Genomic DNA, 14,960 nt, shown 5'->3' on the forward strand with positions numbered 1-14,960 from the left:
GAAAATCATCACTTGTACATGCACACACCTTTTCTTCTAGTTGGTATAACAGTTTAAAACATTTAATTTTAAGCCAGTTATTTTGCTTTATTCTTACCGCTTTCCTTTTCAAAATGGTATCAAGTCTCCAGTAATCACCGTTAAGGGCGGGTCTCTTCATATATATTTCAGGGCTAAGCCACCAATCAGCTATGAATATCTCCTCTTTAGCCAGCTCCATGGCATCGGCTACGGCTGATAAATACGCCGAGCCGTCCACTAGAGTCCCCACGGGAGTTGCCGCACGAGGAGGGGCGAAGGAGTGATGAACGTTCGGGTAAGTAAAGTCCCGGGCTATGAAAAAAACAAAAAAAAAATTAGTACATACAAATAAGTTAAAATAATATATCTGCTGTTTCATCAGTGTTTTTATGAGTAAACAGCATTATTAGCATTTACACAAAACTTTGACATATTTTTTCCTATATTGTATTTCTTGAAATAACTTAGGACTACTCATGTAGTCACGGTAGCATGCGCAGGCGATCCCGTGGCGCTCCTCGTTAAGACGGAAAGGGTACCGCTGGTTTTTTAGTGGGTATTCCGTTGCTCGGGGCGCACTCGGCGCTTTGGACACTGGCGAGTTCTATATACCCCACTGTCCCCGTGGGGGAAATGCGTAAATCGTTTTTCCATCGTTAAAAAAGGACTACTAATAATATTAATACCTACATTAAAATGAATGAATGAAAAACGAATTATAAAAAACGTCGTCAAATAAGGACGCCGATGGTGTGGGCAAATCACATCGTTCTTATTTATATTTAACATAAGTATAGGTGAATATCCATCTGGGAATAAACCATCTTAATTATTCTATCGCAAAAAGCAATCCACTTAATTGTTGCGTTTCAGTACTACAGAGGAAGGTCGTGTAATTATTGTCACAAGGGATGTAATATTATGATGGTTATCGTTGATGGTAAATGGAATTGTAAGAAAAATAATAATTCACCAATAAGTAGCTAATAAGTATCTCTCACCAGATTGATTGGCAACAGTCTTCAAATACTGCATCCACTCCTTACTCTTCCTCTTGGTCCAGCACTTGATCACCATTTGCCTGCTCTGGTTAAGGATTTGAAGGCCTTTGTTCATTCCCGTTGAATACAAACCGCTTGACACTTCGAACCTTAGAAATTAATTAATCATGGTAGCGACGATATATATTTGTATGAATGATTTTATTAATTTCTATTATATTTGTTATTTCATGAATGAATTAAAGATTTTCTATAAGATGAAGTAATTAAAACATAATTAACCAAAACCTTTTTATTATTAACATAAAGTTATTCACACCGTTGTACTTACTTGTTATGTGCTGCGTAAAATAAAACAGTGGAATTAGTGATTTTTTTACAAATTAATATTTACAAATTAAAAGTAACGACAGTATCAATGTCGAAATACTTGCTAAGTCAGTGCAAAAAAAAAAGTATTTTGGGATTATGTATAATCCCTCTGAGTTTCTTTCAACGGTTCTTCTGAGGTCTGAGATTATGAGCTGGTGGTAGATTTTATATGTTGACTAAAGATTTTTATGTCATTGTTTACCGCCTTCAATGGGAATACAGAATATAAGTCATCAGTCTTACTTAAGTTAAGGAATACTAGCTAGATTTTAATAACTTTAAGCTCATGTGATTATTGCCAAGAGAATTATCTGTTTTTTTTTTCTATATTTAAAGAAATATAAATAAAACCACGGAATTTGATAATAAGGCTTAAGATCCCGTAAATTAATTATTTAAAATTTTAATAATCCATTGCCATTCACGGAGCCCAATTTGTCGTATCATGTATCTGGTTTATACGTTAAATTAAACGAAAATATGATGAGCTACCGTATTTTGAAATTTAGCACTGGCGTAATTCCTGCCCGGCTATGATTTTCTTATTTATCTAGCATTCAATAAAATATATACAAAATTTTAGTCATGTTTTGCATCATTGCAACATTGGTTGAGGTATTCAAGTCATATTATTAAGAAATTGTGCGGAATCGAAAATAATGTGTAACATAAACCCCTCATTTCTAAATAAAGTATTTTATTTAGTTAATAATAATTTATCAAAATATACGACTTACCCTTGATCGAATAGCATAATGCCTTTTATGATGCCGTCGCTTGGTCGTATGTACCCGAAGAAAGTGTCCTTTACAAATAACCATCTTTCTTGCCATTTCGCACAAACTAATCCCGTGCAAAAATAATTACATCTGAAAGAAGAATTATATTTAAGAATTATTATAGAACTAGTAACTTCACATTTAGCGCTGAAGAACTGGATTTAGAGGATAAGGAATGCTTGATTTTGACAACTGAGAATACCAAAAAAATGTTTGTGCAACCAACCTGACACAGACCATAGTGCCAAGGAGTCCGAAGCAGTTGCAGCCAGCTTGACCGGGCTGAGTCGAACCGGTTCGCTTCTCGATAATTCCTTCCTTGCCTTTCGTGCCCAGTTCTGATATAAACGAAATATTGGAAACTTCGAGAAATTTCACCTGTCAAATATAAAACTTGATTTAATTAACAATTACAAATGTTATAAATCTTAAGTTACCGAGTTATCAAAATAACTATACATAAATATTTATACGGATAACATCTTTGGTTTTTAATTTATGCGTTTGAATACTTGTAGGAAGTGATATATGCCACTGCTGGGCTAAGGACTCTCCATTCGAGGAGAAGCAGATACAAAACTGATTCCACCAAACTGGATTGAGTTTTGATACACATGCGGCAGATCTCCACATTACAACAATACAACACTTGGACTAAAATATATTTTTTATGATCATAAAATCTGTTGCTAATCCACAAGGTGGAAGTTATTATCGCAAACTCACTGTCTCATGGTGATTCCTGTATATGGATATATTTAGTAGGTTGAAGAGGTATTCCTCAAGTTGTTTCATACGTAACTGAATGCCTTCGTATGTCACCATCACTTCTGGTTTCCGAGGGAATCTGTGAATTAATTATATAAATATTGGTTATTTGTATATACAGTATGTATATAATATAATTATCTAAATATATAATTACGCTGAACACTGATATGGTCATAGCAAGGTATAAGCGGCACAACCAATAATATTTCGTGTAAATTATTTGTTTTTGGTAAGTTTTATTATATGAGTAAAAACAAACATAGTATATTTATGTTATAAAATACTATAAACATTACTAAATTACAAACGTCAAATCTTTCTCCAAGATTGATGTTGTATAATGAACATAAATAGCAATATCATAAGATATAATTTCCCGTAAAAAGAACTTTTAATTTTGTACATCCAATGAAAAGTCAGAATCCTGATAGGATTATTTTCGTGTCTGCCTATTTGTTTGTCACAGCTTATTTTTCAATGCGTTAACATTTCAACCAATCTCTGTAACTCATAAGATATATACAACCATAAAATAATATTTATACAATTTTATTAAGAACGCGTCAATTTCCCTAAAAGATCTCAAGATTTTGACCATTGTGTGGATGTGGATAATAAGAAATCTGTGAGTATTACCTCTCTTTGAATGATTTGTCTATAAAAGACTAGATACTTCATCTAATCTTTGACAAGTGATATTCTATTTAGTGATTATAATGAAAGAAAGATGATATTAAGGTGCAACCCCATGGCGAGCTGTTATAGTGGAAGGTTTTGCTATACTTTTGCAACCTTAGATTTTTCACTACTAAGAATCTTTATAAGAGCCACCTCACTTGTTGCGCCATTTGCAAACGAAATGTACGAAGAAAATTACTTAAGATTCCGTAATTTTTTTTTTACAATTAATAGGCCAGCGTTTGACCGTTGACTTGACTGGTGTTAAGCATCGACACGGTCTAGGATGTAGCACGTTTGCCTATAAGAAACCTGTTGTACCTATCAGGAAATACGGACTCTGGCAAAGCATTCCAAATTGCATTCTTGGTGGTTATGAACATCGCTCACCAAATTAGTAAGGAATCCTTGTTTCTGTGTTTTTCTTTGAGGTAAAATCCCTATTTGGAAACAATTACTACAAAGAAAACAATCAATCTTATCTTATACAAAAAATTTAAGTTTTTATTTTATAATTGAACCGTTTCTAAGCGCGTACAACGTACACACATTGCACAATACTAGTGGGAACGCACCTTAGAACAAAAATGGGTAGCGGCAATATCGAAATCGTTTACGAGCCGCCTAGCGATGTAAAAGTCGCAAGTTCGATCCCGATCTCTTGGGCTATTACCGTAACCACTCTTAAACCCTGGAGGGGTAAATAGGTATATTAGTAATTCCTTTGTAAAAAAAACTTCTTACCTCGGCAGGGCTCCTTTCCGCTTTCTAGGTCTGCCCTCGCGTCGCTTAGAACTACTCCTAGGAATGGCTTGTAATACAACCCTTTCCGCCTTCTCTTCAGTGTCAACTGTATTCTTAAAACTAGCTCTTCTTGACTTGTGGGTTTTCGTTGGAAACGGTATTTTGAGAGTTGCCCTGTACAATGATAGCTGCTGATGCAGATATAGAATGTGTTTGTAACGTTTTTTAATCGTCCATGTGAAGTCGCCATGTTGGAGGTTTATCGTGTATCTAAAATTATTAAAATGAACTGTAAAATTATGGCCAGTTTTGTATTTATGGAATTTGCTTGAAATAATAAATATCTAACTATCGCATAATATTAACAGGTGTAGATCTATCGGTTGTTAACTTCTTCTTTGTTTTGATAATAATGATATGATTTGATTTAACAGGCACGCAAGTGTGTTTTGATTTAATTGCGTATTTACTGTTTTGTATGCCAACAATATATCATATAGGTATGGTAGCTGAGGATACAATATATTATGATATTTCACTCATTATAATTATTCAGACATACAGACGTTTTTATATAGAAATGAATGCCCACAATGGTCCACATATAAACCTTCTCTACAAAAGAAATGAGGGCTTCCACCCAGCCAAGGGGCATGAGCGGCTACTCTGCTTTTATAGATATATATTTTTTAATTTTATATATATGAGTTTAGCAAGTTATTAGTTAAACATTGTGTCTTTTTCTTTCGAATGTCAAATCAATAATGTCAAAAAGAGAGAGATCAGTGTTCCACAAAACAGTCGCTAAGCAACGCTTAAGTAAGGCCGACAATTATTATGATAATTTTTCTGTGTATCTAGTGCGAGTTTTTTACGTATGCCGCCAAAGCCATTGCCACTAGATGGCGCTGTTTTCATTCCATGCAAATCTCCGGTTAACGTGAAAGCCATTGAAATAAGTAAACTCGCACTAGGCGCTCTGTTTCACTCAAGTTATTGAACTACGATACGATACGATAACGATAGCTATACGGTAATAAAAATGAACAACTTGCTTAGTTTATTTCTCCGGTTTTTCTTAGGTCTTAGATGGTTCTAATTGATTTGGTGCTAGCCGACAATCAATCGTACCTAAATAGTTAATATAGATTAAATACAGTTTTTTATTTTTATGTTACATTTAATTTGTTTTTACAATTTCTATATATTAAAGAATATTGGTTTTTTCGTTCACTTCAACTATAATATTTCATTATCAATATCAAAAGCGGACAGCAGGAAACAAGCTCTTCTTTGAACATGGTACTCTAATTGCTTTGTTAGTCGGTTTAGTTGAGTAATTAATGATGTAATAGGTTTTTAAATGGTAACAATTTGTTCTACGACAGTCAATTCCCCATATAAGACTCGGTTCAACTATTAGCTTCCGTTAATTGTTAAAGCAAATCAATTTACGGCAAATGTTACATGTATTGTTTGTTGGGTTTATGAGTAATCGCATTCTATGATAGGAGACAATTGGCATAACATTCTATTGTATGACGTATCGCTCAAGCATTTGTTTAAAAGATTCATTATTGTGTTAAGTTTTTATTCCATAAATGTTTAAAAACCTAATTCTGTACGAAAAGTTTTAAATGTTGAATAAAAAAATAGACTCAAATTTATGTTTAATTATTTATATTTATTAATAGTATTAAACTTGTTTTATCCTGCACAGTATCCTTAAAATAATATATAATAATGTAAACATAAATGAGGAACTCTGAAATTAATAGTAAAAAATAGTATACAAATAACAACAAAATTAAATCTGCAAATGACTATTGTTGTATAAATTCAGTATTAAGTTTATTTTTTAATTTATATTTTTGTACTATAAAGGTTTTATACTTACAAATTAGGGTTGAGTAAATGTGTTGTCACGCTCCTTTCGTTCTCCACGAACCTGACCTTTATTTCAACGCCCGGTATGAACACTTTTCTATGAACTGAATTAAATTTAATTGGAGGAGCGTGAATTGCTTTATATGGCACTGCAGTTGCTAGGGGAGCTGGAATAACAAAACAAAAATACTTTTATTAAACGTTACGTGACCTAACATTTTACGATCGTGAAGATCGCGACAGAGATAAATTACAAACATGATCTTAAGCAATCAAGATTAGGCTTACAGCTAAATTTGTACACACAACAAATACCAAATAGAAAAAGTTCCGAACATTTCTATGGTGAACACTGGAAATTCTAAAACGCTATACTAACGAATGAAAAAAGAAATTGTGCTTAATTAACAAATCGGGTTGGCCTAGTGGTTAAAACGCGTAAATCTTAGCCGATGATCGTGGGTTCAAATCCACCACTGAATTTTCATGTGCTTAATTTGTTTTTATAATTGATTTCGTGCATGACGGTGAAGGAAAACATCGTGAGGAAGGCTGCATGTCTCCAATTTTACAGAAATACTGTCACATGTGTATTCCATTAACACGTATTGTAGCAGCGTGGTGGAATAAGCTCCAAACCTTCTCAAAAAAGGAGAGGGGGCCTTAGCCCAGTAGTGCAGTGGGGCATTCACAGGGATTTTACTTACTTTAAGTTGAGATGAGATGTGTCTTAATTTAAGTTGAGATGTAACAATAGATTATCCTTGCAACTTAACGAGATAATTGACTTGATACAACAAAGAGACCTTGCAGTTACTCGGTTTCAAATATGTGTTCGACCCTGTACTGGAAGACTGATTGCTGTAGCTCGTCACTGTAGCTAGGCGTTGCGTACATCAAGGGTACGATTTCATTCGCGTCCAATATTTGTATAGGTTTGGTGATACGTTTGTGTTTTCGGTACAGTTGCCTAACTGGCGTTGGATTAAAATGTTTATTTATTTACTACAGTAACAGCCTGTTAATGTCCCACTGCTGGGGTAAGGCCTCCTCTCCCTTTTGAGGAGAAGGTTTGGAGCTTATTCCACCACGCTGCTCCAATAAGGGTTGGTAGAATACACATGTGGCATAATTTCAATGATATTACACACATGCAGGTTTCCTCACGATGTTTTCCTTCACCGTCAAACACGAGATGAATTATGAACTTATTTGAATTATAAACTTATTATAATTTATTTACTAGCAATTCGTCAATATATGTTTTATCAATGAGATGTGCTGTGTTCCTTACTCCACATTTCATGCCGCAAAGTTGCAAAAATATCATAAAATGTGTAAAGGAGTAAATTAGAATTTTTATATAAAAAATTATAGGACGCTTTTATTAATGTTATTTTATTTTAGTTTTGCTTTATAAGGTTTAAAACTTTATGACAAATGAATTGATAAGAAGTTATCATTATTTTTTATAAATATGGATGGTTTGTCTTATCTATAACAGACAGAAATATTATGCTGTCATAGACACATTTAGAAAATCGATAAATCTCTATAAAAATATAACAAGATAAAGTTCTAATGTCTCTATTCGATAAAATTTTTATTAGCATTCGCTTAAAAAACCCCAGAACAGCTAGATATATGTATATCATTATTTACAATGAAGAAAATTTCATTACACTACATAACTTTATAAAAGTAATCTTTGACACTTCTCTAATAAATAAATTGATAATATATTTACCTAAATAAAAACATTTGACGTGCAATTGCATGTATACGCTCTTTGTTTGTTAATTTCATTTTTTATAACTTTATTAATCGACTTCAAAAAAGAGTTACAATATAAATTCGTCTGTATATTTATATTATGTATCTATATCGCGTATAACGTTTTCGTTTATGAACAGGTTTTGATGTTGTTTTTTCGTTTTGATTTAAATTAAATTTTTCAATTTAAATTTGAATTGCGTTAATTCAGACAACTTCTTTGAAGCTGGTTCTTATTTTAAAAATATAGTAATTGATGTTTTTGTTAAATCTATTCAAAACAAGTGATAATTATTGTTATTTTTATATATTTAGTTATTGCCTGTAAATGCAGTAAGAAAATATTTACATAAGTCACGATCTTAGGTATTTTGTGTATACTTTGTTGATATTCCGAAATAGCATTAGCGCTTGAATCCAAAACAAACGAATCTAATATTTTTGCTACTGTAATATAGTATGACTTTTAATATATTATTTTTATATATATAAGTGGACGCTAGTGGACGCCCGTTTGTCAAAAACAGTAATTAATTGGTAACAAAAATATAAGATATATTGATTCGAATGATAGGAATAATGAGGCTCAGCTGGGCGACACTTGGTCATTATTACAGTAAAAAAAAATGTCAAAAAAACCGTTACTATTTTTTTTTGAAAATGACGTATGCTGTCATTGGTTGTATGACCGTAAAGAATGAATGTGTCATTTATTTTATACGTGACATTGGCAGAATATTTTGCGCTCAAATAGCGTAGATACACACCAGAAAAGAAAAAAAAAGAATGAATGTTTCATTTTATTTAATTAACGTATTTGTAACAAATACGTTTGAAGTTTAGCTTTCTCACACACCTTCGTGCGCGCAATAAACTCTAAAACTAAATTACTAAAAAGGGGTACAAAATTTTCTCTTCAGAAATTATTTATAGATTAAATGCTAATGTATGTTACACCTTATATTTTTACACGACAGTACATTGCATTGATCAAGAGTACGATCCTTTTTTTTTTTTTTCGTGGGTAAATCCTCATGGATACCCTCCATATCTGTTGATACATGGAGGGTTATGTCGGACTCTTGCCGACTAAAACCACCACGGTTCCAGCGATCCACACTTAAGAGTACGATCCTAGTTCATGATCAATATTTGTACGTATCGGTATTTTCGAGATATTTATGTTAATGACCATATTGTATGTCTGGCCACAGTTTCCTATGAAGCATATTTATAATTATAATTTCCTTTGTTGTTGATTCGACTTCGAATTTATTTATTTTCACTTGTAATTAACAGCGTTACAGAAATGGTTATACAGTTATTACTCATTAAGTAAGGCCACATAGTGTTACAATTTTATAATACGAAGCTTGAGAAAAAAAATAAAAGCAAAGACAATATAAGTATTAATATATACAGTAAAAAAAACATTCTTGCTTAATATTAATGCGAGAAAATCGTTTGCGTAATATAATACTTGTTTTTTGTAAATTATTGTAAAGGTCAGATGGAATTTATTTTATGATAAGCTAATTGCTAGTAGAATATTTTAGAAAAAGAAGTACAAAGAGAATATGTAATGTATGTAATGAAAAAAATATTAAGGAAAATATACGTAGTTTTGAAGAATTAATGTTCTGTTACGTGGATGAGTTATCTTTCAGATTAGTATTGGTATCGGAAAAGTATTAACATGTTTTTAAAGTTAATATCAACGTCCAATCAAAAGTTAATTTATAATTTAAATTATGTGTTTTATTAATAACTAGTGATCGCACGCGGCCACGCAGGCATGTTCGGTAAGAGGGGAGATATTGGTATTTAGGGGAGGAGTTATAAAAAGTATAACTACTCCTCCCCTCCTAGGGGTTCAAGCTTGTTTCGTATGAAATTTCATCAAAATCGGTCCAGAGTTCTAACCGTGAAAGCGTAACAGACAGTCAGAGTTACTTTCGCATTTATAACATTAGTACAGACTAGCTAATATTTTACTTGATAAAAGGGCACCAACCCACATTTTTTTTTATAGAAAAGGAAGGCGGACGAGCATATGGGCCACCTGATGGTAAGTGGTCACCAACGCTCTTAGACATTGGCATTGTAAGAAATGTCAACCATCGCTTACATATCCAATGCGCCACCAACCTTGGGAACTAAGATTTTATGTCCCTTGTGCCTGTAATTACACTGGCTCACTCACCCTTCAAACCGGAACACAACAATATCAAGTATTGCTGTTTTGCGGTAGAATATCTGATGAGTGGGTGGTACCTACCCAGACGAGCTTGCACAAAGCCCTATCACCAGTACCATCAGTAGTACATTGAAGTAGCGTGGTGGAATAAGATCTAAACCTTCTCAAAAAAGGATAAGAGGCCTTAGACCAGCAGTGGGGCATTCACAGTTTGTTACTGTGATAGGGCTTTGTGCAAGCTAGGCTGGATAGGTACCATCCACTCATCAAATATTCTGTCACCAAATAGCAATACTCAGTATTGCTATGTTCCAGTTTGCAGGGTGAGTGAGTCAGTGTAACTATACAAGCACCTAAATATAATATAGTATCTTACAATTCGTTCCCAAGTTTAGTGAGCCATTAACGATGTAAGGGATTGTTAAGATTTATAACAGTGCGGATATCTATGGGCGGTAGTGACTATTTATTATAAAAAAGGCTTATTTCAACGATAACCTATCAATTTGCCATTTCATAAACAATAGCCCGATGCGATTTTTTAAAATGTTCATTGATATAACAAATTTAAAAAGATTAAAAATTTTACATAAGGACCTTCATCCATTTATATCTTCAATTATCGAAGTAAGAAGTTATTATCAGAGGTTATATGAAGTCCTGTCAGAATTTCAGCCAATCTTAAAGGACTAGTAGACCAGTAACTGCGCAGGAAATATTACAAAAACAGGTCCGTCACACACATTGGAATCGTCGAGTGTTAATCTACTATTTAGAAAAACTAAACGAACCTTAGATAATTTTTTTTAATCGTACAAAATAATTTCATTAAAAGTCAACTTAACTACTGCATATTATTTTTTTATATTTATTACAATATTGAAACGCTAACGGATTATCAATAAATAATTAAATTCAATGTAAGTTCACTTCTTATAATTCGTCACTTTATAAAAAAAACTTTATTGAATGATTTTTATCAGAAACTCATTACGATTTTTAATAAAAATTTATAACCTCACAATACGCAATAGAAAGATAAAAGATTAAGGTTTTATTATTTCATAGTGCGACCATAATCATTATTGTAAATTTTAGGAAAAAATTATATGAGTTTGCATGTGTTAAACATTATTTTCAACTCTTTTTTTTAAATTGCTAACACTATAGCTCGTCAATACCAAAAAAAACATTAACTGCCAGACCAACGGGTCTAGTGGCTAGATGAAAGGCCGCAGACCCAGAAGTCTAAGGTTTAATTCCCAGGTCGTGCCAATAAATGTTATTGGGTTTTTCTGTTGAAAATTCTCAGTAGCAGCCCGAAGTCTGGAAGTTGGAAGTGTATACACTGAGTGCCTCGGAAAGCACGTAAAGCCTGGTCTCTTTCCTGAACTCTTACCGGTGGTGTCGGATTACCGTCCCATCGGGTTATGAGATTTAGGGAATAGAGACTTCACCTGTGTTTGCGCACACACTTGTGCACTATATGTCCTGCGCAGTTGGCTAACCTCTCTTGAGATTAGCCGCTGTGGACGAAATCGATCTGTAGGGTCCTATCGTCAATACAAATTAAACAAAAAAAAAAAAAAGATTGACAAACAACAAAATGTTGAAAACCGACTTTTGGTGTTATACTATTTTGATATATAAGTTCATGAAATGTTATAATTATTATGGTCAATGTCGCATATCACTTTCTGACATTTCACAATCGTTTCCTACGTGAGTTTCGAGTTTGTTCTTGTAGAATAGCCCTACAGTACAAGTCACTATTACTGCGGCTACTTTACGGCCACATCTTCTATCTACGTTTTAATTGACTTCTGATCTTAATGCAAAGCGTTATATAAATTTTTATTAATGGATAATTCTTAAGGTTAATATGTAATTTATCTTGATAGGAGTGAATTATCTTTGATAAATAAATTAAACTAAGGAAGACACATTTAAACGTCCAACTATATATAGTTAACAACGCCTTCATTACAAGTCGACTTTTCGCTACTATTTTTTCATTTAATTAGAATGTATTACTTATAAATATTAGCATTCTCGAATTAATTATCTAAACTAAAGTGAAAACCGTATTTTTTTTATGTGAAACAAATATTGGCACGTCCTTAATGTTCAACTAACAAGTATGTCGTAAGTTGTGACGGCAAAGGGCATGACGCTCTTTCATGCTTGTGTGCACTTGTGTGTGTGGAACGTAAATTATATAATTGCTATGTAAACTTACTATAATAATAGAAAAAATATATTTATTTTATTTTACACCATACTTTACATATTATATGACTTATTCCTTACATCGTTGGTTGCCGGGCAGAGATCGCTATGTAGCGATAAGGTAGCCAAAGTTGTATGCTACTCATTATTAGGTTGTATCCATGTTTTGTATTTTTTGTGGTGTACAATAACGTATAAAGTAATGTAACGTAAGTACTTTTTTTATTAATTTTCTACAATTACAAATTCTTTCGAAAACAATTAATTTTAGTGATTCACAAATGTCGAGTCTCGTGCCGTTAGCACCAATTTCATATCATGTATTTTAAAAGTTGGTGATCAAACAATCATTGATATGCGAAATCTAATTATCTATATAACGTTATTATTAATAACGTTAAATGATAAAGTAAATGATTATAACTTAAAATGTGACTCATCGAATAACTGCGTCGTCACTTTTAAAAATAATTAGTAACTTTTATAAAGACAAACAAACGGAAGCCAAAAAATTACTCAAACAACGGTTGTCATAATGAAGAGAGAGGCGTGGTTTCTCCCTGTGACACATAATAGTGTGCCTGTGCTGACATACAATTTACAAATGCATTTTGCTTTAAAAAAAGATGAGAATAGTTCTAGGTGACCTTAACCTTTAAGATAATTAAAATTTTAAATCATCATTTTATAATGATTAAATTAAATGAAAGCTGCCATCAGTTCTGATTCATATATTTGTTTTCTCAAATCAAAATGACATAGACGATACAAACACTATTATAGTAACAGCCTGTGAATGTCACTTACACACAACACTTACACCGAGAAACACTTCCATGGTAGGTATTTTGCCAACATCTCTTTGGACGTAATTGAATTAAAGTGTAAAAAATAATAATAACATACATATTAAGATGCCTATAACAGTAAGAGTAACAGCCTGTGAATGGCCCACTGCTGGGCTAAGGCCTCCTCTCCCTTTTTAAGGAGAAGGTATTATAGCTTATTCCACCACGCTGCTCCAATGCGGGTTGGTGGAATACACATGAGGCAGAATTTCAGTGAAATTAGACACATGCAGGTTTCCTCACGATGTTTTCCTTCACCGTGAAGCACGAGATGAATTATAATCACAAATTAAGCACATGAAAACTCAGTGGTGCTTGCCTGGTTTTGAATCCACGATCATCGGTTAAGATTCACGCGTTCTTATCACTCGGCCATCTCGGCAATAACAAATACTACTGTCAAATTAATAAACCCTGCATGAAAATCTAGAAAATGTATTATAACTTACTCGGTGGTAGAGCTTTGTGCAAGCCAGTCTGGGTAGGTACATCCAATATATATTATTGTTCCAGTTTGAAGAGTGAGTGAGCCAGTGTAATTACAGACACAAAGGACATAACAACTTCACTCTCAAGGTTGGTGGCACATTAGCGGTGTAAGTAATGGTTAATATTTCTTATTTCGCCAATACTCTAAAAGCAATGGTGACCACTTAACATCAGGTGGCTCATTCGCCCGTCTGCCTACCAATACCATAATAGAAATCAACAAACTTTAATAAAAATAATAGAAGTGGTGAATAATTATTCAATATGAAAATTGTTTACCTTTCATATATAAGAATAACTATATTTAAAAAAAGAAGAATTAAATAATCGCTCTCGCTTCGCTCTCGCTTTAATTTAAGAAGTAATATCTTCATGTCATTCTAGTTTTATTAGAAAATAACTCAAGACAGTAATAATAGTTATTGTTAGAATTAACTAACCTGAAGCATCTGTTTCCTCTTTGTTGTTAATCTTATCTACATCAATGACAGACAAAGATTCTGGAACAGCAAGACTCTCGTCAAAGTCGGAGTCAACACCAGTGGGTGTCAGGGAATCCAAATTTTGCAATATTCCTTGCAAACAGTCCCCCGGTGTCGTTGAAGGTGTTGGCGTTTCCATACCGTAATTTGTGTAGCCGTAGAGTTCTTCATCTGAAAATATTTTCATTTTTATATGTTTGATTATTTACGACATAATGAAGTATCCTCTGCTCTTGGTCAATTTCACATACAGTAGTAAGAATGAATTATAATCACAAATTAGGCACATGAAAATTCAGTGGTGCTTGCCCGGGTTGGAACCCACGTTCATCGGTTAAGGTTCACGCGTTCTAACCACTAGGCCATCTCGGTTTTTTTTTTCACATAACATAGTACAATTATTTTCATTGTAATTTCTTACATTTAATTAACACAAAATTAATTATACATGTGATTAGGGGCGATATAAAAGTCACCGAAAAATGGTACATACAAATAATAAAAATATTATATATTTGAGTTCATTGATGCCATACGTCAGTTATTATCTTAATATTGAAATAAAATCTAATATATAACCATACACTTTAGTATTGCATTCTTATCTTGTAATTTTTTTTACTCTGCATGGTAAAAGCTTTTATTTAATTAATCCAGTTAGCAATTAATAAGCTGGTTTCTTTTTTTTA

General features: G+C 32.9%; 1 protein-coding gene across 6 annotated transcripts in view; it reads right to left on the reverse strand.

Moving 5' to 3' along the window:
- LOC126768119 (phospholipase D2) overlaps window positions 1-14,960 on the reverse strand; it is a 140,090-nt gene that overhangs the window by 123,946 nt on the left and 1,184 nt on the right. For all 6 annotated transcript variants that reach the window (XR_007669211.1, XR_007669210.1, XM_050486032.1 and 3 more), the window contains exons 2-9: window positions 14,230-14,442; window positions 6,264-6,420; window positions 4,367-4,636; window positions 2,900-3,020; window positions 2,400-2,551; window positions 2,132-2,263; window positions 1,023-1,171; window positions 98-333 (exon numbers count right to left, since the gene is read on the reverse strand). Coding sequence is in view for 4 of the 6 variants with exons in the window: in XM_050486030.1 (XP_050341987.1) it covers window positions 98-333; window positions 1,023-1,171; window positions 2,132-2,263; window positions 2,400-2,551; window positions 2,900-3,020; window positions 4,367-4,636; window positions 6,264-6,420; window positions 14,230-14,442 (1,430 nt within the window). In the remaining 2 variants the exon portion in view is untranslated. The remainder of the gene's footprint in view (window positions 1-97; window positions 334-1,022; window positions 1,172-2,131; window positions 2,264-2,399; window positions 2,552-2,899; window positions 3,021-4,366; window positions 4,637-6,263; window positions 6,421-14,229; window positions 14,443-14,960) is intronic.

The sequence above is a fragment of the Nymphalis io genome, chromosome 4, assembly GCF_905147045.1.
Source record: "Nymphalis io chromosome 4, ilAglIoxx1.1, whole genome shotgun sequence".
NCBI classification, from domain to species: domain Eukaryota; kingdom Metazoa; phylum Arthropoda; class Insecta; order Lepidoptera; family Nymphalidae; genus Nymphalis; species Nymphalis io.